This window comes from Sceloporus occidentalis, unplaced genomic scaffold (assembly GCF_023333645.1).
Source record: "Sceloporus occidentalis isolate IW3139 unplaced genomic scaffold, rSceOcc1.0.p SCAF_1, whole genome shotgun sequence".
NCBI lineage: Eukaryota > Metazoa > Chordata > Lepidosauria > Squamata > Phrynosomatidae > Sceloporus > Sceloporus occidentalis.
Genome location: NW_028316981.1, coordinates 100,514,141 through 100,536,682, shown reverse-complemented (window position 1 = coordinate 100,536,682; position 22,542 = coordinate 100,514,141). Strand labels below are relative to the sequence as shown.

At 40.1% G+C, this 22,542-nt stretch overlaps 1 protein-coding gene across 4 annotated transcripts in view; it reads left to right on the top strand.

Annotated features, from left to right (window-relative positions):
• Positions 1-22,542, top strand: part of P4HA2 (prolyl 4-hydroxylase subunit alpha 2) — a 61,937-nt gene that overhangs the window by 26,609 nt on the left and 12,786 nt on the right. For 3 of the 4 annotated variants that reach the window (XM_089530647.1, XM_089530656.1, XM_089530665.1), the window contains 6 exons: positions 681-777; positions 4,668-4,819; positions 9,106-9,243; positions 12,087-12,326; positions 17,957-18,156; positions 19,796-19,972. In XM_089530647.1, coding sequence (XP_089386773.1) covers positions 681-777; positions 4,668-4,819; positions 9,106-9,243; positions 12,087-12,326; positions 17,957-18,156; positions 19,796-19,972 — 1,004 coding nt within the window. The remainder of the gene's footprint in view (positions 1-680; positions 778-4,667; positions 4,820-9,105; positions 9,244-12,086; positions 12,327-17,956; positions 18,157-19,795; positions 19,973-22,542) is intronic. The other variant, XM_089530675.1, reaches the window with a different exon arrangement.

Below are 22,542 nucleotides of genomic sequence, written 5' to 3'. Positions count from 1 at the left end.
CATTTTGCAAACTTTTCTGTCTAGCATGACAGATTTGCAAGGGCAGAAGTGTGATTTCGAAGGCTTTCATGGCTGGCATCCATAGTTTTTTGTGGGTTTTTTCAGGCTATGTGGCCATGTTCTAAAAGAGTTTATTTCTGATGTTTCGCCAGCATCTGTGGCTGACATCTTCAGAGAATGTTGGCATGGAAGAGAGTGGGGTATATATATACTGTGTGACTCTGTGTAGGGAGGAATGATTTCCATGTTAATCTGTGTATTGATCTGTTGTTGCATGGCAAGGCCTCAGGGTGAGAGGATATGCAAAGAGGATTAGTGTCTGTTGAATTAGTGATCATTGTCTGCTGGGAAAACCCCTAATCCTGGGTGGTTTTTTTCACTTGCATTTTGCTGGGTCTTGATTTTAGTGTTTTTCAGGACTGCTAGCCAAACTTTGCTAACTTTAAGGGTTTCTTCATTCCTGTTGAAGTTGTCTTGGTGTCTGTGGATTTCAGTGTCAGAATGCACAGGAAAGCCATTGAAATCCACAAACACCAAGACAACCTCAATAGGAAAGAAGAAAGGAACCCTTAAAATGCAAACTTCTGAGATAAGCTAGGAGCTCATTCCTTCTGTACATGAAAGGAGAAAGGGGGCCGAAGGAAGGAAGACAATAATATTTTTACTTTCTTCTGTTGAAGGCCAGATGACAGACCTGATCTATGCAGAAAAAGACTTGGTACAATCATTAAAAGCTTATATTCAAGAAGAAGAATCTAAGCTGGCCAAAATTAAAAGGTAAAAGAAGATAACCCTATTTATTTCCATTTTAATGTAGTACATCTGTTATATCCTGTCACTCGATCTGATCATACCTGTTTTCATTTTGAATAAAGCAAAAGGTGTACATGCTTACTGGGTATTATGCATGTAGAGTTTACCTGGCATGTCCCACTGAAGTCAGTGGATGTTATTATTTGTTGTTAGATTTGCATAGGATTGCCCTGGAAAACAATGGTTATCTCAATACATGGTGCAGCTATATGGGCCAAATAAAATGGTCTCACCTAGTTCTCACAGCAAGGTATCCAAACAACATACAGGACAATTGGGGCCTTTTCATCATTTTAGGGCTTTAATACAGAGGGGGGGGGGGGAGTGGGGATTTATCCCAGTTTTGATCTGAAGATCTGGATATTCACATGTGCATGTGGACTGAGCTCTGTAGTGACTTGGTTGTGGGGCCAGGGGAAGGGATTCAGAAATATGTACATTCACATACATTGGGGAGGGGGCTGAAGCAGCCACGGCCATGTGGCTGCACATACTGCAATTTATCAAGACCAGGGTGAGTTCAAAAGGAGATCTGTGCAGAGCCCATGGTAGCTGCGGATCAGGGTAACCCAAAGGTAAACTGGATTTTCCTATCAGTTTAGATGCATCCCCAGGTTATCACAGTTTGTGTAGAAGGACCACTAATGTACAAAGAAGGTTTTGTGTCAGTGTATTACATGTTCCTTCTGGATTTATGTCCCCATGCATTGTTTAAATTCCTTTCTCTGTTTACTTGCCTGACATACATACCCTAGGATAGCAAAGGTTAAAATCCTCTGTAACTTGTCTCATTCTTCCAGTACTTAGTTCCAGCAAAAAATGAGTTGGCAATGTATGCGTTAATTCTTTCTAGTTTCTTTTTTCTGTCTCTGGACTGCCAGGGTTTAAAGATTTTTTAAAAGAAAAGAAAAACACGACAGTATTTCTATTCTTATTTTAATTTCTTTATCATATCTAAAGGAATTTCCTATATTTTCCTTCTTTCTTTTTCTCTCAATAATTAGAACATTACTCACATATTGAGTATATTATCTTGAATGTTTATCCTATAGTTCAAATAAGCTGGAACCACAAATGGGAGAGCAGTTCAGTGCTCAAGCAAAACTTGAGAATGTTTGGCTGAAATAAGTGTTGAATCCAGTCTTCCCTGATCTGTAGCCCTCCAGATGTCTAAGACAGAGGTAGCTAGGGGATTTGGGGAGGTGTAGCCTAATACATATGATGGGCACTAGGTTGGAGAAAGTGACTTAAACTTTATGAGATAAATCATTTCTCAACACCATATACCAACTCTTTCCTCCCAGCATGTTGTCTTGCCCTTGTTCATGTTCAAACCAGTGGCCTATAATTGCAAATTGGAAATGTTCTGTCTGAATCACAGGCTGGCTCTTTGTTAAAAATGAATCTCTTCTGGGTGTGGAAGAGATATGTTGTGAATGTTGACTTCTGCTCCTACCTCCTCACTAGTTATTATAGCTCATACGCTTTCATCATTACCTAGATCCTTTCCACAGATCTCAATTGTAGCTGGCATTTGTCCATTTTTGCTGTCTTTGTCCCTCCCCTTGTTTGTGGAGGTTCTTCTTTTATCCTGCTATTCCAAGATCTGTCCTTTTCTTTCCTTTTAGTCAAAGAACCCTACATGGCCAGAAGAAAAGCTATGGAGATGGTTTGACATGCCACCAGCATGTCAGTGTTTTATTATTGCTTTTGTTTGGTCCAGAATATGACCAAAGGATATTACACCAAAGAGGCTTGTCACTTTCTGTTTTTAACAAGGCCTCTCCTGGGCTAAAAATGTAACAAAAATACACCCACAGAGGGCATCTAAGGGCATATTTTTTTTTTTTTTGGAGAGAAGGCGGGGTAAAGCCCGCCTATAAGGTCTTTTGTGGGCTAACTGTAGCCTTGTGACTCCTGACAGTTGCTTACCCCTGTCCTGAAACCTGGATGTCATACACTGGCAGTCTTCCATTTAGAAATCACAAGTTTCAGAAAGGTTCAGAAAACTTTATTTAGAAACTAAAGATGTTCATAGCATAAACAATATTGTCAGGGCAGTTTCAGTTACAGAGTATATACAGTGGACCCTTGTTATACGCTGAGGTTTGGTTCCAAGAACCCCCGTGTATAACAAAATCCGTGTATGCTCAAGTCCCATTAAATATAATGACGTAGCAAAATGGTGTCCCTTATAAAAAATGGGAAATCAAGGTAAATTTATACTTTTTTGGAACATTTTCAAACCGTGTATGCTTGAATCCGTGTATAAAAAATCCGTGTATAAGAAGGGCCGACTGTACAGAACAATACTCTTCAGTTGTAGAGTATTGCACATAACAATTCAAACAGTTTCAGGGACTCACACTCCATTTGTCTTTCAACCCAGACAATCCTGTTCCCAAGACTGCCCCTCCTTTCCATCCCATACCAAGCATTCCCATCAACTTGACCCTGACTGTTCAAAGCGCATTTTTGTCTTCCCTCACATCTATTCATTAGCCAGCTTTCCAAAAGATAAACTATCTCTTTGTTCAGCATTACCACTAATACTTCTTATCCCATCATCCAGTATTATTAAACATATACAAAATATATGGTTAACAAACATGGTAGGACCTCAGATCCTGACACTAGGGTGGACAAATGTCAGGCTAGTGGGACACTCCTGATTTTTTTTTTTAACTAGAGCCCTGAGGTTCATCTCTTACAGCCTAATGCAAAATACTTGGCACTTGGACCTATGCTAAGAGTTAAGGCACAGAGTATTTCTGGGCACATGACCAGCAGTGTGTGTTCAGTACCCTTTCCTTTCCTTTTCCTTTAACAGAAAAAGTCACTACTTATGTATTTCTCTAAGTGTTCTTCCTTAACGATGCAATTTAGCAAGCAGTTGCCTTTTCAGTTGTTGCTGTTCTTACACATTTAGTGTCAAAAATGTTTGCCAATGAACTAGTGATCTACATTAGATCCTTATTTACTGTATTTTCTGGCGTATAAGACTACTTTTTAACCCAGGAAAATCTTATCAAAAGTCGGGGGTCGTCTTATACTGAAACCTCTGAGCCGGACTGGAGAATCTGCGGTTGCCGCATATGGTGGGGGGAACTCAAAAACGTCCACAGCTACATCTCCGCTGTATGCGGTGATCGTATGAAAGCAGCTACCGCTCTGATAGTCTTGGAGACAGGGAGGGATGGGCAGGCAGGGAGAGCTGACCAATCCAAGCAGGTTTGTATACAGCAAGGTTTCCTGCTAAGTACCTGCATGTCATAAGCATTTGAATTAAAATTACCATATTGAAATCAAATCTGATGGGGTTTTTTATTTTTATTTGGTGTGCGTTGGAAGAGGGGTAGACTTATACGGTGAGTATATCCCAAACTCTATATTTTAACTGGAAAAGTTGGGGGTCATCTTATACGCTGGAAAATACGGTACCTCATGCCCATCCCTGCCTTAGCTGCTGTGGATGCTGCAGTATTCAACCTCATCAGCTGCCAATATAGTACAATGGCTTAAAAATGCACTATGTTAATGAATAATAATTTACAATCTTAAGTAAATGATTACAGTGATCTGTAGCATGATTATTTACTTTGCAAATTTAAATGTAATTTAAATGCAAGAGGAATGCCTGTATGGTAAATCTACAGCACTATATAAATAAAGTTTAATAATAATAATATGGTAAAGCACACCCCAAAAATGAAAGGAGGCACATTCACTTGTAATCAGGTATAAGGAAAGGGGGCTTTCATATTAATGTATCATCATCCATTCAGAGCTAGTAGATAAAAAATGCCTGAAAAACACAACTTTCTGCAATTGAAACATATGCCCTTTTTTCTTAGTTGGGCAGAGATGATGGAATCTCTAACTATCAAATCCACTTCAGATCCAGAAGGCTATCTTGCACATCCTGTCAATGCCTATAAACTGGTGAAGCGCCTAAACACAGAATGGCTAAAACTAGAAAATCTAGTCCTTGAAGATGCAACCAAGGGTAAGAGCCTTAAGACAACCATTTTAAAGCAATTGCTCTCTTGTCAACAAACCTTCTCACTTTGTCAGCATTAGTTAAAAACTGTACCCACAGCTGTATGTAGGATACTGGTTATGATGGAGTGCTGCTGTGCAGCTAAGGAGATTATCACATTTACTTTTTTGCCCGATCCGGGAATCGGACAGGATTGGGCAGAACAGGGTAAAACAGGTGTTATCACCCACTAAATTGCTACTGCGCTGTCAGTCGACCACCATCCGTCCCCAAACCAACCGGTTTTATCTGTACTACCAAAATCGGTGGGATAAGCGTGGCTTGGGGACAGGTTGTGGTCAGCTGGCAGTGCAGCAGCAATTTTGTGTGCAATAACACCTGTTTTCCCCCGTTGCAGCTTGATCTCATCCTGTGCCTGGATCGGGCAAAAAATGTGTGTGCAATAATCTTCTAAGACTCACTCTTCCTAATTGTTAATTTCATATATATTTCCACTCTTCCTTTAAGGCAGGGTTAGGGAACGTTCGGCCTCCCAGATGTTTTGAATTACAGCTTCTGCAGTCTCTGACCATTGACCATACTTCCTGGGATTTCTAGAAACTGAAGTCCAAAATGTTTAGAGGGCTAAAAATTCCACTTTAGAAATTTTTAAGGATCTCAGGGACTAATTTGATGCTATGTGCACATATGTATATTAGAGTCCTGATGCCCCTTTTTGCATATAGAAGAGCATATGTGACCTTGGGCCTAGCCTTCCCCATCACCATTTATGCACTCAAAATTGACTTCTGATACCCTTTTCTTTCTCCCTAAGTAAAATCTCAAAGGGTTCAGCTGAATAACTAGTGAGAATAACAGGTAAAATGTGAGACAAAAGAGCACATTTACAGAGACTTGGGAAACACCTTGTACTTGTTCAACAGCACTGCACCTGTTGCTCTAGCCAGAGTGCAGCTGGATTAGGGAGCTGCATTGGCTGCCACTAGGTGTCATTTGGCCTTCAGTATGGCTTGGAACCTTAATTTTTCTCAGGGTCACTACTACCATTAGATAGAGTGAGTCAAATTGTTCAGGTAGCTGGTTTTTGGAATCAAAGGGTAGCACACTGCTAGTTATATATTTTGTTAGTAATGTATTTTTACTGCTTGGCCTGGAGAGAGGTACCTGAAAGATTTCCCACCTAAACTGCCAAAATAACCTTGACCTAAGAAAAGCTGGAGGAATGCTATTTCCTATTCTACCTCAGGTAGCAAAATATCTTGGACTATCCCTGGTTACTTGTATGTTTTACCATGCTGGGGTTCATAACACTGAGAGCTTAATGCAAAGACGTTTCTTCCCTGTTCATGGCTGGCTCTACCATTAGGCAGAGTGTGGCAACTGCCTTTACACTGTAGAAATAATGCAGTTTTCTCCATCCTATAGAATCCTGGGATTTGTAGTTGTACAAGTTTTCTCCTCCTCTGCCAAATAGTGCTGATGCCACGCAAAACTACAGATCCTAGGGTCCTTCTGTAGGATTAAGCCATAGCAGTTAAGGTGGTGTCAAATTGTATTACTTCTACACTATAGATGCACCCTGTGTCCAGCATCATATGTTGGAGTATAGGGCAGTGGTGGAAGCTGGCGAGCAGAGTGTTGGATGCTGCCAGATGTGGGATTTCAGCAGAAGCAGGTTCTCTCCCACAATTTACTGCTTCCAAATCAGAGGCCATTTCATACTACACAGTTATAGTGCTATAATTCTATTTTTCACAGCCATGGCCGCATCTTGCGGGATTCTGAATTTTGAAGAATGAAATCTGGTCAAAGGCACTAGAGTTCTCTGACTGAGAATTCTAAGTACCCACCCTAAACTGAAACTACCAAGGTTCCATAGAATGTTGCTGTGACAGTTAAAGTGGTGCCAATCTGCTGTAATTATGTGCTTTGAAACCTCCCCCTCCCCCTGTTCATTGTTCCAAAATGCAATCTGGTTAGTAGCACATTAGAGTGCTAGAGTGAAATGTGGGATCTCCAGGTTCTACTAAGCCTTGAAACTCCTGAGTGATCTTAAGATGGTTAGTCACTCTCTCTCTCTCAGCCTGACCTGCCTCACAGGATTTTTGTAAGGATACAGTGGAGAAGAAGAGATCAAGGTGGGCTCCCTTAAGTGCAGTGTAGAAAAGATGAGATATAAAAGAAAATTTAAATAAATAAATAGAAATGTGATATATCTCTGCAAATCTATTTGTACACTATGCTTTTAGTTTTGTGGCACAATCCGACATATGTTGATTAAATTCTGCTGTCCAGATGTGAACTGCAAAGTTCCTAAACACTAGAGAAGGAAGAGCTTGCTTGCAATCACTGTTCTAAGATGTATGTTTTCTAGATTTTCATTTATGAATGCTCTGCATACAATGCCTGTTTGATTTTTTTTGCAGAGCAGCTGTTCGATAAGACTACTTTTAAAAAAAAAAATGCCTGAATATTAAGGAGGAAGTGCAGTTTCTGAGAAATCAACTTCAGATGGTTTTGGAAGGCATGTGTGTGCATGCACACTTATGCTAAAAATGTAGCAGCTTTGAAGTATACATTTTCAGCCAAGACTTGTAGTATGTGTGGCAGCAGTTTGCCACGAGAAAATGGACTTTTAAAACTTACAGAGAGAAAGAGAAGATCACTTTTTTCACTGACAAAAACAATAACAACCTATACTGGAATCACAAGAAAAGATTTCACTTTACATTTAATGTTTTGTGTTTCCATTGCTTTTAAGATATTGGCTGTATGTGAAGAAGTACTTGAACTGCAGCCAGACACATCCCAGAGTCTGCTATGAAATGGCTTGCTCTGTTCTTTGCCTTCCATGGCTGACAGTGGGAGAACGATGGTGCACATTGTTTACTGGGTCACAGCAGTGGGCTTGTACTCAGCAGAGTGGGAGTTGAAGCTTGGTATAAATCTCTTTCCTTTGTTTTTTTCCTCCCTGATCAGTGGAGGCATTAAAAAGCCTGTGCAGTCTGACCTCTTACAATCAATTTCCTTTTAATGTCCAAAAGTGGCCTTGCTACTTAATATGTCCTTTCTTTTGTATTGCTGATAAATCAGCCATTGGCTCCCCTACAAATCCTACTGTTTCCCATTTTTGGGACCTCTCTGAGCCATTTCTAAAAAGTTATCCAGTGGGTCTGAATTTTCATTCCATTCTGTGTGGGATTTTCTTGTCTACTGACTTCTGGAAACCATTGCTTCTGAAAGCCCTGTATGTGAGGGCTTTACATTTTTCTTTAGAGTGTTGGTATATGTAATGGTTGGTACTCCCTCTGTTGAATTTTACAAACTGAGTTGAAATACTGAAATGTAGTAGTTTTTTTTTTTATTTACTGGAGGATCAAAACAACATTTAAAGAAGGGACATCATTAAAATACACAGTTAAGGTGGAATCAGATGACCGGGCTTTTTCTATTGAAGAGTTACCACAAAGTGGGATTATTTGGAGTAATACTGCTTAATTGGCTTGCAGCGTTAGGGCAGGTATAGTGTTGAATCCATGGGTTTCTCACCATAGCCAAGACAAGCCACATGTTTTCAGCCTCCTTCCTTCCTTCCTTCCCTCCCTCCCTCCCTCCCTCCTTTGCTTCCATTCTCTGATTTACAGGCTTGGGCAAACCATAACTCCTTCACATCCAAACTGATATAATTCTGTACTTTGGGCAAACCATAGATTGACTTCAAACCAGAACTGGAAACAATAGTTTGAAATGGGTTTCCCGTTTTGGTTTGAGGGCAAACTACAGTTTCCCAGTTGAGATGTAAAGGCAAGCTGTGGTTCTCCAGGCCAAATAATACAGAAAAGAATCTAGGCATGTAAGGGAGGGGAGAAGAAGAAATCTGCAAACCTAAGGCTTAGACATAACAATCAATCCATGTTTTAGTTGCTCCACCCCAACTAGACTTGCTGTGTACTTGGGGCCAGTTTCTGTATGTGAGCCCCGTCATGACATAGCTGGAAGAATTCTTTCTCCATGGCCTAAATTCATTTTTTATTTGTTCACTGATGCAGATCTTCTCCCCTTGATGTCACTTGCATGTTTAGTTCATGGATTTTAAAAAATCTTTGTGCAAAGAACATAATTTTAGAGAGCATGATGGGACCATTGTTTATGTTTAAATTCCAGCTATGTGAATGCAGCAAGGGATATGCTGTAGAATAGACCAGATGGTCCCAATTGTAGATCAGTCTGGTGTTGATTATATGCATCTGAGGTGCATGGTGGTAACTGTTTCCTTCTTTGTTCAAATAAAGGTTTTATTGCAAACCTCACGATTCAGCGTCAGTTCTTCCCAAATGAAGAAGATGAGACAGGAGCTGCCAAGGCATTAATGCGTTTGCAAGACACCTACAAGCTGGACCCTGAAACAATTTCAAGAGGAGAATTTCCAGGTGATGGTTGGAAGCTACCTGACAGCTTCAGTAAACATGACAGTCATTTCCGAGTTCCCAGTTTAATGCCGAATAGCAACTGAGTGAGCCATGAAACCTTAAAATTGTTTCCTATTTTGTTGTGGCTCCACTCCCCTGGTGGTCCCATGCTATTTTTTCTGCCTTTACAGAGCTGTACAGAAGTGCTGGTAAAACATTGCTGGATCGTTTAGGAAGTGCGGGTGTGTGAAAGCCTGCCGTGCTTCCTAAACATAAGGGATCGTCACTCCCCTCCAGTGTCCCTGGATCGTTCGGGGAGAAGCAAATTCCTATGAATGGCTCCTCCCTGAATGGTTCAGATACGCTGGAGGGGAGGAATGATTACCTGACGTTTAGGAAGCGCGGCAGGCTTTCATACACCCGCACTTCCTAAATGATCCAGCAATGTTTTATGAGCACTTCTGCGCTAGTCTGAAAATCTTATATATCAATCCTAGTAAATAAACTTTTCAACTAGACAGAAGGCAAGAACGAAAAGGGGAGTTGGGAAGGAGTAAAAGTAAAAGACTGTGTAAATGGAGCTTCTTTTGTCAGATGCTTTGTTATGGTAATTAAGGTGTGTCTGTATTGTGACTCTTGTCCCTCTGTTTTCCTCACCAAATATCAAACAAAAAAACTGTCAACTGAAAAGACTGTGCATGCCTGGGCTGTTTGGTAATATCTATCACATCATCACAAAGGTGCAGAAACAGGTCTGGAACTGTGTAAAGCTGAAACTATATATAAGGCTCATATTATGGAGTTTTCCATGATCTAGTTAGATTTGTAACAAAGATGCAAAATCAGATTGTTGGGATGAATTCTACTCACTAATACAAAGAATTGTTAGAGGGTTTTATTATTATTATTATTTCAAATAGCACACTGATTCAATAATGCTGTACTAGAGAGCATTTTAAGGTCAACAAATAGTATTTCAGGCAGAACAAGTACTTGGCAAATTGGGTATTAATACTCCCATGAATGCTGGAAATTTTTTCAGCATGAAAACAACTCACACAAGCTTCATGTTGGATATGCTTGTTTTAATTTTTTTAAAAGAAAATCCTGTCTTTATAGGCAAAACATCCACAAAATTTTTTGACATAACCTTCAGTACAATAAAATGTGAAGTGCTTTTTTTTAAAAAAGCTAGAGTTTGGTTTTAAATCATGCCAATGAGGTTCAGTCTAGTTTTTTCCACACAGATTAGTTTCTCCTTTTGACTTTAAATGCCTGGAACCAAGGGTGTCTAAATATAATTTTAGTATTGTAGAATTAGGGCTTTGACCCCATAGTTCTCCAAACAAGGATATGGAAGAGGGATATTTATATTAAACTACTCCCCTGCCTTCCTGCAAGGAACTCAGAAATGTTTTAGTTTCTATTTAGAGGATATATAACATTCAGAACGTGTATGTATAATAAAAGATGGTATTGACTGGTTAAGAACTAACACACTAAGGGCCAGTAGAGATGGCCCTAAAGGGGCAGCTTGACGCTACCCCTTTGAGCACCGGATTGGGGCCACAGCAATCGCACTCCATGGTCCCAATCTGGTGTTTTCCTGGCCCAAAAAGAAGTGGCAAAATGCCATTCCTTTTTGGAGCAGGAAAAGGGCGGCTTTTCTGCCACAGTGCCAGGTTTTTGGCGCTCCTGCAGAGCCAGCTTTTTGCTGCCCCCAAGCTGGCGTATTGTGCTAGTTGCTCAGGCTCTTAGTTCCTTCTTATTCATTAAAAATTTCAGTGTCTTTTTTTACATTCTGAGTTGTTAAAAGTTATGTACTATGCATTTAAGTGTCCATCTCATTTAAACTGCAAATGACATTTCCCCCCTGGATGCTAAGGACCAGACTTGGGGGACGTTTGCAGAAGGCTAGCTTTGAAGGGGTGACACCTCCTTGCCTGCAGTTGAAAGGATCCTGTGGATTATGGTGAGGGGATACATTAGGAATTGGAGAAAGCATGATTTTGGGTACACCTTCAAATTAAGCTTTCCCTTCTGTATCTTAAAAATGGGATTCCCTTGCAGTTTAAGTCATCCTTTGAGACAAAAGGATTTGGGCCCTAGATTTCATCTGTGTGTCATTTCCCTCATTCATGTAGATGGTTATCAGAATATTTGTTTTCATACATCAGCAACGATTTTGAGAAAAATGAATGACATATCCCCCAGAGCCTGGAAATTTCATTGTCTAAGTGGACGCCACCCAGAATCCTCTAGCTAGCATGGCCAATTGAATTTTTGGAGTTGTGTAACTTCTCTCTCATGGAGTGCTCCCACAAGCCCAAACAATGATCAGTGTTAGGAGATTTATGGAATTTGAAGTTCAAAACACCAGAAAGTGTTTCCCAGTGCTGGTTCAAAGGATTCTGGGCCTTCCCAGTTTTCAAGGCTGGGCCTTGTGTAGCAGCAGTGTAGGCAGAACTCCCCAGTGGAGATCAGAGTGGCTCCATTCTTATTGAGCTTCTGTCAGACTGTCAGAAGTATCATATTCCATCTAGCTTTTCATTTTTTCAAATTTAATTTTTAATTTGGCTTGTAATCATCTTAAAAGAATTTTAAAATGTATTTTATTGTATATCACTTGAGGCTACTTGTGGACAGGACAGCAATTAATAAATAATTTTAATGAATAAGAACCTATGATATTCTCTCAGGGATAATTCCATTTTGTTTGCATGAGTATACACAGCACAACCTTTTTAAAAATAAAATGGAGTAATTCCAGATGACTTTAACATTCAGGAAACTTACAAAATTCTTTTCAGAGCACAAATTTTGTTTTTGCTTGTTTATTAAATACATCTTTACTTTCTGTGCAGGAACAAAATACAGATCAGTCCTAACAGTGGAAGATTGCTTTGGTATGGGGAAGACAGCTTATAATGATGGAGATTATTACCACACTGTCTTGTGGATGGAGCAGGCACTGAAGCAACATGACAGGGGTGATGAGGCAACCATTACTAAAGTGGAGATCCTGGATTACCTCAGCTATGCCGTTTTTCAGCTTGGTGACATACACAGGGCGATGGAGCTTACCAGGCGGTTGATTTCCCTTGGTAAGAAGGATATGGTGTATGTTCTTCAAATGGCATGGAAAGCTAGCTGAAACTCAAGCACAATTCCATTTCATGGAGAAGCTTATTGAGTGTGATGTTCTGCCTTTTCTGTTACAGCAGTTCAGAGACAGGAGTTGTGCAGCCCATGGACCTCAGGTGGAGTGTAATGCAGTTCTTTGAGCCTCCATTAATTTCTTAAAAGTCATAGAAACATGCAGGTTTTTTTAAGAACAACAACAAGACTCCTCTAAATATAAAAACCCATGTGAGATTGCAGGATGCTGTTTCAGGGACTCCCTACCCAAAACAGCCACACACACACCCAGAATGGGCTAGAACAGTAGTCCCCAAACTTTTTCAGTCTTCTGCCCCCTTCCTCTTAGGTGGCAACCCTAGTGCCCCCCTCCCTAAGCTAGCTAGCCTAGGAGCAAAGCCAGGGGAGGCATACTGAGTTTCTCACCTGGCTCAGACAGCTTGTTCCTGAACAGCTTTCTATTCAACGTCCCTCTGTCCTGTCCCATAATGGTGCACAAAAATTTAATTCAACCCTCATTGCCACAATTCTCTACTGCCCCCCTGTGTCCCCCTGGAGCTTTTCAACACCCCCAGGGGGTGCTGCCTTCCATTTTGGGAGTCACTGTGCTAGAAGGTGTCCAGAAGGGATGTGTTGTCACTTGTCAAGTCACCCAAAATGGCAGGTGTGACAATGCGGCCCTCCAAAGCTCTAGCATAGTCAGAGATGGGAAAGTATGGTCCTTTGTGCTCTGGAAACACCCCTTTATTAAATGTGTAGGGCACAATCCATTTGTATAGTAAATTTTGATAAAGTTTGCATCTGCATCAGTACAACGGCACAGTAAATGGGCCATTAGGGAAAATTGAGAAATTGGTCCGTGCTACCCATATTACCATCAAACTTTGTCTCTCTGCTGAGTGCAAGCTACTCATGCCTGTAGCAACAGCAGCTGGTAAGACATAAGAAGAGGGGCTTGATGGGAATATGTGAGCCACTTACATGTCTCTCATTTCCAGCAGTGTAAGTAAAAATTGGTTTAGTCAGTGGCAACATGGTGTAGTGGCTTGAGCATTGGACTGTGACCCTGGGCATGTTACACTCTCAGCCTCGGAGGAAGGCAGAGGCAAACCCCCTCAACAAATCTTGCCAAGAAAACCACTTGCTAGGTTCACCTTAGGGTTGTCTTAAATTGGAAATGACTTAAAGGTATGCAGCAAATGACAGGTGTTAGTAGTTAGGATGTTAGACTGGGACTTGGCACATTCATAAAGTTTTCATTGGGGTACTGTATTTTTTGGCATGTAAGACTACTTTTTAACCCAGGAAAATCTTCTCAAAAGTCGTGGGTCGTCTTATACGCTGGGTGTCATCTTATAGGGCAGGTGCAGAAACGTCTGAGCCGGACTGGAGAATCTGCAGTTGCCGCATATGTAACTGAAGGGCGGAGCAAGCTGCAGGTGTCCGGGAAGCCTGGGGTATGGAAAAAAGAGCCGTGTTTGCACTACCGCTCTGATAGTCTTGGAGACAGGGAGGGCTGGGCAGGCAATTAGAGCTGACCAATCCAAGCAGGCTTTGTATACAATAAGTTTTCCTGCATGTCATAAGCCTGCATGTCATAAGCCTTTGAATTAAAATTACCATATTGAAATCAAATGTGATGTTTTTTAAATTTTTATTTGGTGTGGGTTGGAAGAGGGGTAGTCTTATACAGCGAGTATATCCCAAACTCTATATTTTAACTGGAAAAGTTGGGGGTTGTCTTATATGCTGGAAAATACGGTACTTTAGGCAGTCACTCTCTCAGCCGTCTTATTTTTCTGACATATGGGCCCGTACAGATAGGCCAGTATAAAGCTGCTTCAGGTCACTTTGGAGGTGTGCTGTTTAAATAACACGCACATCTTAAGAGGCCAGAAGCTGCACTCCAGTCCTTAGGCCTCTTAGGACTCATGCATCATTTAAACAGCATACCTCCAAAGTGACCCAAAGCAGCATTATTCTGGCCTGTCTGTATAGGCTACCTTTGCTGTGAGAATAAATGTGGGAGGCTAAAAAACCAGATAAACCAGTTAAAATACATTAGAATAAAGGAAAGGTGCAAACATTAAAAAAGTAGCCGATAATAATAAACTTCCATCTTGAGGCCTGCTTGAGGTTCTCAGCTGTCAGAGATATCAGAAATATGAATAAATTGCTCTCTTATTTTGTTCATTTTGTTTGCTTGCTTCTTCCATGCTCCATGCCCAAAAAATGTTGGCTTTTGTTAAATATGAGTACTGATTCACTGCCATATGATATTACACTGGAGCCAGTGGGTTTGGTCATGTGGATCTTTCTAAAACATCTGGGAACAGAGCCCTGTGCCCCCACCCCTGCAGCATGAATTGGTCCTCACATAGACCAGATGACAGGATTTGAAGTCTGTGTATCCCTTTTTTTATCGCCAAGCAGGAGCCTCGTTGATCAATCTGGTCCATATGGCAATGTTACTCAGATACCACCATCAGCATCCTGCCCAAAATGGATGGCACTACATAGCAGCTACTAAGCTACTGTGTGGAGGAATAATTCCTGAGAATAGTAAATTATGTCAAAGATGAGGCACTGCCCCTGTGAGTAGGGTTGCCAGGATAAAATTTAGCCCAAAATGTAGGACATTGAAGGTCCTCCATTTTTCTTAAATGTCCTACATTTTGGGCTAAATTTTATCCTACAATTGTCTTTATATTTTGGTCTCAATTTTGTCCTACATTTTGTCCCAGTTTTTAGTAGAGAATTATGGCAACCCTATCTGTGAGTCTAACACAAATCTCTGGTGTCTGCCTGGGGCACACATCCTTTCCAGTTCTCCTCTGGTTTATTGATACTATAGACACCATTCCACTCTCTCCCCAGTTTCAAAGCTTTAGTTGGGAACAAGTTGGGTAACGAAAATGCCTGGACACAAGGCTTCTCTCATTCATCCAGTGTGTACATACACAGTGTGTTAGAGTTACAATTGTAATGTTTTGGCTGTAGCCTGTGGACTTCTCTCTCTGGCCCCACCTATTGTTGGAATGTTGACCTTGACATTAAAAATGCTCCTCACCTGCCTGACTTAGGAAAACTGTAGGAATCCACCTGCCTTTGTTGCTTTTCCAGGGTCTTGGTTCACAGGCATACAGTCATGGGTACTTGGGGAACAGGATAGTGGACTACTTGGCTTGGAAGTGAGATATGGTCAGTTTGGCAACTGAGTTTACACAGATGTGCTTTGCTGGACCTGGGAATGGCTGTTTTCCATCTGTGTTTGTCTATCTTTCCTGATACCTCATGCTTGCTCTTTGATAACTGTTTATGGCTGTCTCCCTATAAATGTAGTTAAGTGCCTAGTTTTATCCTTCTTAGGTCCCATTTAAGTGTCATGGTCTATCAAATGTTCATGCTTTACAGTGAATGTAAAAATAAATAGCAATATGATCGCCTGTGTCTGGGTTTCTGTATTTTTCTAGAAAGCACAATTCATCAACCTCACCATGCATTTAGACAAATATGACAGATTCCTGACAGTAGAATATGGTGATTTTGGCAGACACTAAAGATTTCTTAGTCACTGCTTTTCTTGTTGACATCTGATATCAGTCACTTGGATTAAAGTTCAGTTTCCCCAACCCAAAACAATAATTCACTCAAATTCTGTCAGAAAACACTTTAATTAACTATGGCCCCATACAGACAGGCCAAAGTAAAGCTGCTTCAAGTCACTTTGGGGGTATGTTGTTTAAATGATGCATGCGTCCTAAGAGTCTGGAAGCCACGCCAAAGCCATAATCCAGTACTAAGGACTTGAGCACAGCTTTGACGCAGCTTCTGGACTCTTAGGACACGTGCATCATTTAAACAGCATACCTCCAAAGTGACCCGAAGCAGCTTTATTTTGGCAGTCTGTATGGGGCCTGTGATAGCCTAAATATTGTTTTGTATTCAATGAGCATTGGATAATTTTTAAAAAACAAAAACCAAAACAACATTTTACAAAATCAGATTTCTTTTCAGTTTTAAAGACCCTCAAAATTAGGGATGTAAATATTTGCTTATTTTGTTCCTGTAGAGAAGAATGAATAATTTCAGCATTTTTCTTCCACTTTCTGACCAATATGAAGGTTATGCACAACATTTAGTACTATGCTCTAAAACATGGGTAATAAAGACATAACAATTGTCATACATTGGCTCAGTCAGTAATCGAAATGAAAACTATAGTCAGACATCAGAAGAATATTGGGCAGCTGTGGGGGAGCTAGATAAAATCCCCAAGAATTAATATTATGGAGTACCAAATTAAGAATCATCCATGCCATACTTTTTCTGATTCCTATGTATGGATGTGAAAGCTGACTGTCTTGAGAAACCTTTTATTCCAAGGACACCCAAGATTAACAGATCTTTCACATACTGATTTCTAATACACACACACACACACACAGGCATCCTGGTCAGTTGCCAGGCTGCTGCGATGAAAGGCGGGTGTTTCCATACCCACCTGCCACTGTGCCATGGACCCACTGCTGTCTTGCCCCCCCCCCATACCTGCCACCACTGTTATGTGACAGCAGGTATGGTATGAATGGGGCTGTCCGGTCTTCCTGCTGTCACTGCAGTTTCTTGAAAACAGCCAGTCTTTTAGGACAGGATGAAGGCTGCTTTGGGCTGGGGTCACTCTGGGAACACCAGATTGGCGTCTTGACTGCATTATCTGGACAGCTGATATGGGTCTGGGTGAAACATGGGCCATTTGGCCCATGCATACAGGGCTTGAGCCTTACTAGCATTTAGGAGCATCATGGTGTCAATTTGTATTGTATCATCTTTTACACACACAAAAAACTTTAGAAACGTGAGCTTAATTGACACTTATTTATCTGTGACTGATTTAAATCTACCCAGAGACTTTTAAATTTATTGCTTTTAGTATTTGCTTGATGGCTAGAGATTTGGATTTCATAGGAATTATGACATATTAATGTTAAATATTGTAGTGATGTAGGAAAAATTGGATTGCAGCAGTCATGTAGGATTATATATATTGCCAACCTGTTCTCAAGTTTTTTTCCATATGCAATCTCAAATGTCCTTAACATTGAAATTAAGCTTTTTATTTCCATCTGTACTATAGAAATAGAAATGTACTTTCATTCTGAGGCAATGCATAATCTCATGCTCTACTACTTGACCTGGACTGGAATATTTTGTTGAATAGTTCACATAAAAATGAATTAACAGTTTCTTTTATTCTAAAATATGTGTATCTTTAAAGCAAAAAAGATTTTATATGTAATAAGTACAGAATGACATTCCTTATTGTTCTGAAACAAGCTTTGAGCTGAAAGAGCTTTGATCTCTTGCTTACCTTAGTTTGTCTCAGTCAAAATCAAGATTGTAATTTGAATTGATTCTGAAGAATCTAGGTTCTGTTTTGGGTTTATTTTTAAAAAGTCACCCAGGAGTAATAAAGGAGGAGATTATTTTTATTTTATTGTTATTAATTTTTTTGCCTGGTGCAGGTATTCTCTGCTCAGATTATGGGAATATGTAACTTTTTCTGATTTTCTCTCTCCATTTTTTTTCAATCAAGACCCCAGTCACGAGAGGGCAGGCAGCAACATGCAATATTTTGAGAAACTGCTGGAAAATGAAAAAGAAGAAAAGGCCTTCAGTGAAACTTCAAACACAACGGAGCCAACAACATATAGTGGAATTTATGAAAGGCCCCAGGACTACCTGCCAGAACGTGAGATCTATGAAGGCCTTTGCAGAGGTGAAGGAGTGAAAATGGTGAGAGAGAAGCCCAAAGTCTACAGCTTCTAACTCTTGTTCTGCACTTTTGTGCTCCCCAAATAAGTTGGCACACACTTAGCCTTTTGCTTGCAAATAAGTGCACAGATAGTTTCAGACATAACAGGTTGCCTTGGTTTATGGGTTCTATGCCCATGTATCTAGGGGTAGGTACTCAATGTAAAAATTGACAGTTTTTCAGCTAATCAGTATTTTTGTTTATTTGATTCATTACTGTTTTCTGAGAAGTCAGCTATTCTTCCCAGTTTTGTGACAGCAGAAAACTAAAGATTCCTTTCACCCTTCCATCTTTCATGACTAAAAATACTGAAGAGCTCCACTTGAAACATCCTTTCAGGTAGATGAGAAACTGTTGATAAGTGCAGTCTAAATTTTTGGGGCCATCTATGAATCTGTATCTACTGATTATTATATTTCTAGTGCTTAGATGTAGTCATGGGAAAGATGCTGTTCAGTTGTTGTTTATTGTATTTTTAAACAAACTAGTAGCCCAAGATTTTGGGACAGTGGGTACTTAAAATGCAACAGTGATGCAATGAAAGAAAGGCTAAGGAAGCAGAATAGAAAATGAAAATCAAATGGCAAAGAAAATAAGTCAGCATATGGAAGCTAATCAAAAACAGTATAAGAGTGCAAATATACACACACTAAAAAGGTTCTTTAAATGGCTGGGAGAATAAAAAGGTCATTGCCAGGCATTGAAAGACCATAGAGATTATCACAAGCACCTTATCCCATCTTTTTCCTGATGGAAATTTTCAAGAATTTTCCTGTCCTTGAAAAGTTGTGGGATAAGCCCAGGTTGCATACGGACTGCATATGACCCGTATTTGAAGTTAAATGTGCGTATATCCCATCGGCACATACAATAATCTCCATTACCCCGACACATGCCTTGATTACATCCCATTTGGACTATTGTAATGCGCTTTACGTAGGGCGACCCTTGGAAACTCTTTGGAAACTGCAGCAGGCACAAAATGCTGCGGCCAGCCTGCTGACTGGGGCTCACTACAGGGATCAGGTCACACCCCTGTTGAAACAGCTGCACTGGCTACCGGTCTGTTTCTGGGCAGAATTCAAGGTGCTGGTTTTGACCATTAAAACCCTAAACAGCTTGGGTCCAGACTATCTGAAGGACTGTATCTCCCTGTGCAAGCTACCCAAGTGCTAAGATCGGCAGGAGAGGGCTTTTTCTCAGTCCCACCACTTTTGAAGTTGGTGAGGACTCAGGAGAGGGCCTTCTCTGTGGTTGCTCCCAGACTGTGGGACTCCTTGCCATGAGAGGTCAGGTCAGCACCCTCCCTGTTCTCTTTCTGAAACAGCTGAAGACATTTTTATTTAAGCAGACATTTGGTGGCTGAATTTTACTTGTGCTGGTTTTAATATGTGTTTTAATATTAATAATGTTTCATAATTTTTTTAACTTTTGTAAATTAATGTTTTTACTTCTGTCTTTTTAAATTCTGTCTTTTTAAAAATTGTTATAACCCACCTTGAATCCCATTGTGTAGAGGGATTCTACAGACTGTCATTATTCAATAGGATTTATCTCTAAAACTTTGCTGAATTTTAATTAACTGTGTAAAACAGTTTATAAATCTGAATTTGTTTACAGACACATCGAAGACAAAAGAGGCTGTTTTGTAGGTATCACAGTGGGAACCGAAATCCTCACCTACTTATTGCACCTTTTAAAGAAGAAGATGAGTGGGACAGTCCACACATTGTAAGATATTATGATGTCTTATCTGATGAGGAAATAGAGAAGATTAAGGAACTGGCTAAACCAAAAGTAAGTGGACTGTTTCTTCAGCCAGTTAATGTTATCATAATATTTTCATTGGTTAATATGGTTGGTTAACTCAGAGATGGGAAACATATGGCCAGTTTCCAAATGTTGCTGGTCTGCAGATTACTCTTCACCATTGGCTATACTGGCTGGGGCTTTGGGAGTTGCACTCCAACAACATCTGGAGGGCCACACACTTGCCACCCTGGGTTCATTTGAAGTTATAACAGGCTTATGCATTAATGAACCCAGACTCAATCATTATTCTCGATCTCCATGCTGGACCAGTAAGAAGTTCTCTCTGAACCCTCAGCAAAATTATATTCCTGTGGAGTTCTGATATCAGCAGAGTTTGTAAAAGTTACCTTTTGGACTGCAATTCATAACCCCCAGCGTGGAGGATTCTGTGAGATTTAGTCCTAAAAATAGTTTTTCTAAACTCTGAACATTAGACACAAACTCCTTGTTTCTCCTTTGTTCTCTCTCTCTCTCTTGGATCTTCTCTCTCTTTCTCTTGTATTTCTTGGATCCAAACAACACTTGTTCTGCTTTTCAGAAGCTGTATCGAAGTGAAGAATTGTATCTTAGATCCTAGATTTGGGTGGCACATCTACTCTCCTGCCTGTGCTTAAGATTCTCTTCCTTTGGTTGCAGAACCAGGCAATATGAACTTATGCCAGCTCTGGACTAAATAATATGTGTCTGTTTTATTCATTATAATTTGGGCAGCCTGATAAGAAACAGGATTGAAAAATATTTATAATGAGCTCTTTTATTATGAACTTTTCTTTCTTTCTGACCCTTTTTCTTCCTCTTTCAGCCCTTCTCCTATTATAGTCACAGTGCTTAAATATTCTTTCTGCTGAGCTCCATTGAGTACAGATCCAAAGCTGTTCTAATTTGAAATCAAAACCATTGGCAGCTGGTGGCTTTCATGTCAATTGGGCATTCAGTCAGCTCCTCGTTTCGGTCTTGACTCTAAAGGAGTGTGTTGACACTCTTTCAGAGAGAGAGTTCAGCACATCAGACAGCTACTTTAAAATTGGGACTAAAATCTGGAGCAAATTCACCACCACCACTAACAGCATAAGAATTCATATGATCATGCAAAGCTGTCTGATTCTGGTATAATGATTCTGGATTACATACACAAGCTTGGAGCTTGGACATAGTCATCCCTATTTTCCAGTGCATCCTTTGGGCAGTAGAAGCTTTCACTTGTTTTGAGTTTGTCACAGTTTAGTGTGATGTCGAAACTCCAAATTGTGGTTAAAGTGAACTATAAGTTAGGAAACTTATAGTTTCCTATAAGTGTCATACACTTACATGCTGTAATTCAGACTAATTGCACAGAATGATAAATTGCAATTGGTTAATAAAAGAAAACTATAAAGTAACAAGTCTTTTCTTGCATCTTTCACAGAGAAAAAGAGGAGTGTGTATATGGTCTAATCACTGAATATTGAGCAGTAATTTAGTGTTATGACCTAATGGGGCCATTGAATGAACCCACAGCTCCCTTTTAGAGAAATTTGTTTTTTTGTTTTTTTGTTTTTGTTTTTGTTTTTTAATAATCTTTATTAATTATATACACTATTAAAAAGAAGGATAACCGGTTTACCGCTTATACATATTCTTTTCTTATGCTAGCCCTTCTGAATCCTCTCCCACACCCTCCCCTTTCCCCACATAAACTTATATGTCTGTTGCTTATCTTAGCTACTTTATCACTTTTCCCCAGTAAGTTTACCTTTATCTTCTTTGTCTCATTGTAATCACCACTTCTTTTGCATAGTTACCTAAAATTGTACCTTTCTTGTTCTCATATCGCTCATATGATCAAAGCAGATTATTTCTCCCTTCTTTCCTTTTAGAGAAACTTGTTATCTTTCAGTGAACTAATCTCCTTTTCCTTGCTTTCAAACATGAACTTTCATCTCATGGCACTGGGCAGAATGACAGAGAAAGTACGTTAACTATAGTATACCTGTATCAGTGGTTCTCAGCTTTGGTCTGCCAAATCTTTTGTTCTTCAATACAAGTTGGGCAAGGAGTCCAAAACATCTGGAGCATCCAAAGTTTATAACCCCTGATCTGGGTCATGGCTTCCCTTAGCTGCAGTGCAGTGATGCAATATTTTGGGGATTTATTGTTCCTGTAGCACAAATACAAGGAAATGCAGTTTGTTGGAGTGATTGCAGTATTTATTGTGAAATGAATGATGCATAGCAGGGATAGGCAACCATCTTAGGTCTGTGGGCCACTTATATATCCTGAGGCTCTTTGTGGGTTGCATAGATTGCTGAAAAATAAAACAATCCTGCCAAGCATCTGGAAGTCCACTTCTACTTCTCAAAACAAAAACAAAAAAAACCCTGAGACCTATCTAAAAGGTAAACAGAGGTTTCCTAGAGCCCAGTTTAACCTCTGTTTTTGGCCACAAGAAAATGTCATTCTGGGGATTATGAAGGTGTCAAAAATCACAAAAACATATCTGGGGCATCACATGTAGCCCCAGGGGCCACAGTTTGCTCACCTGAGATGTGAGTGAGCTAATGAAAATGGAAGAAGAA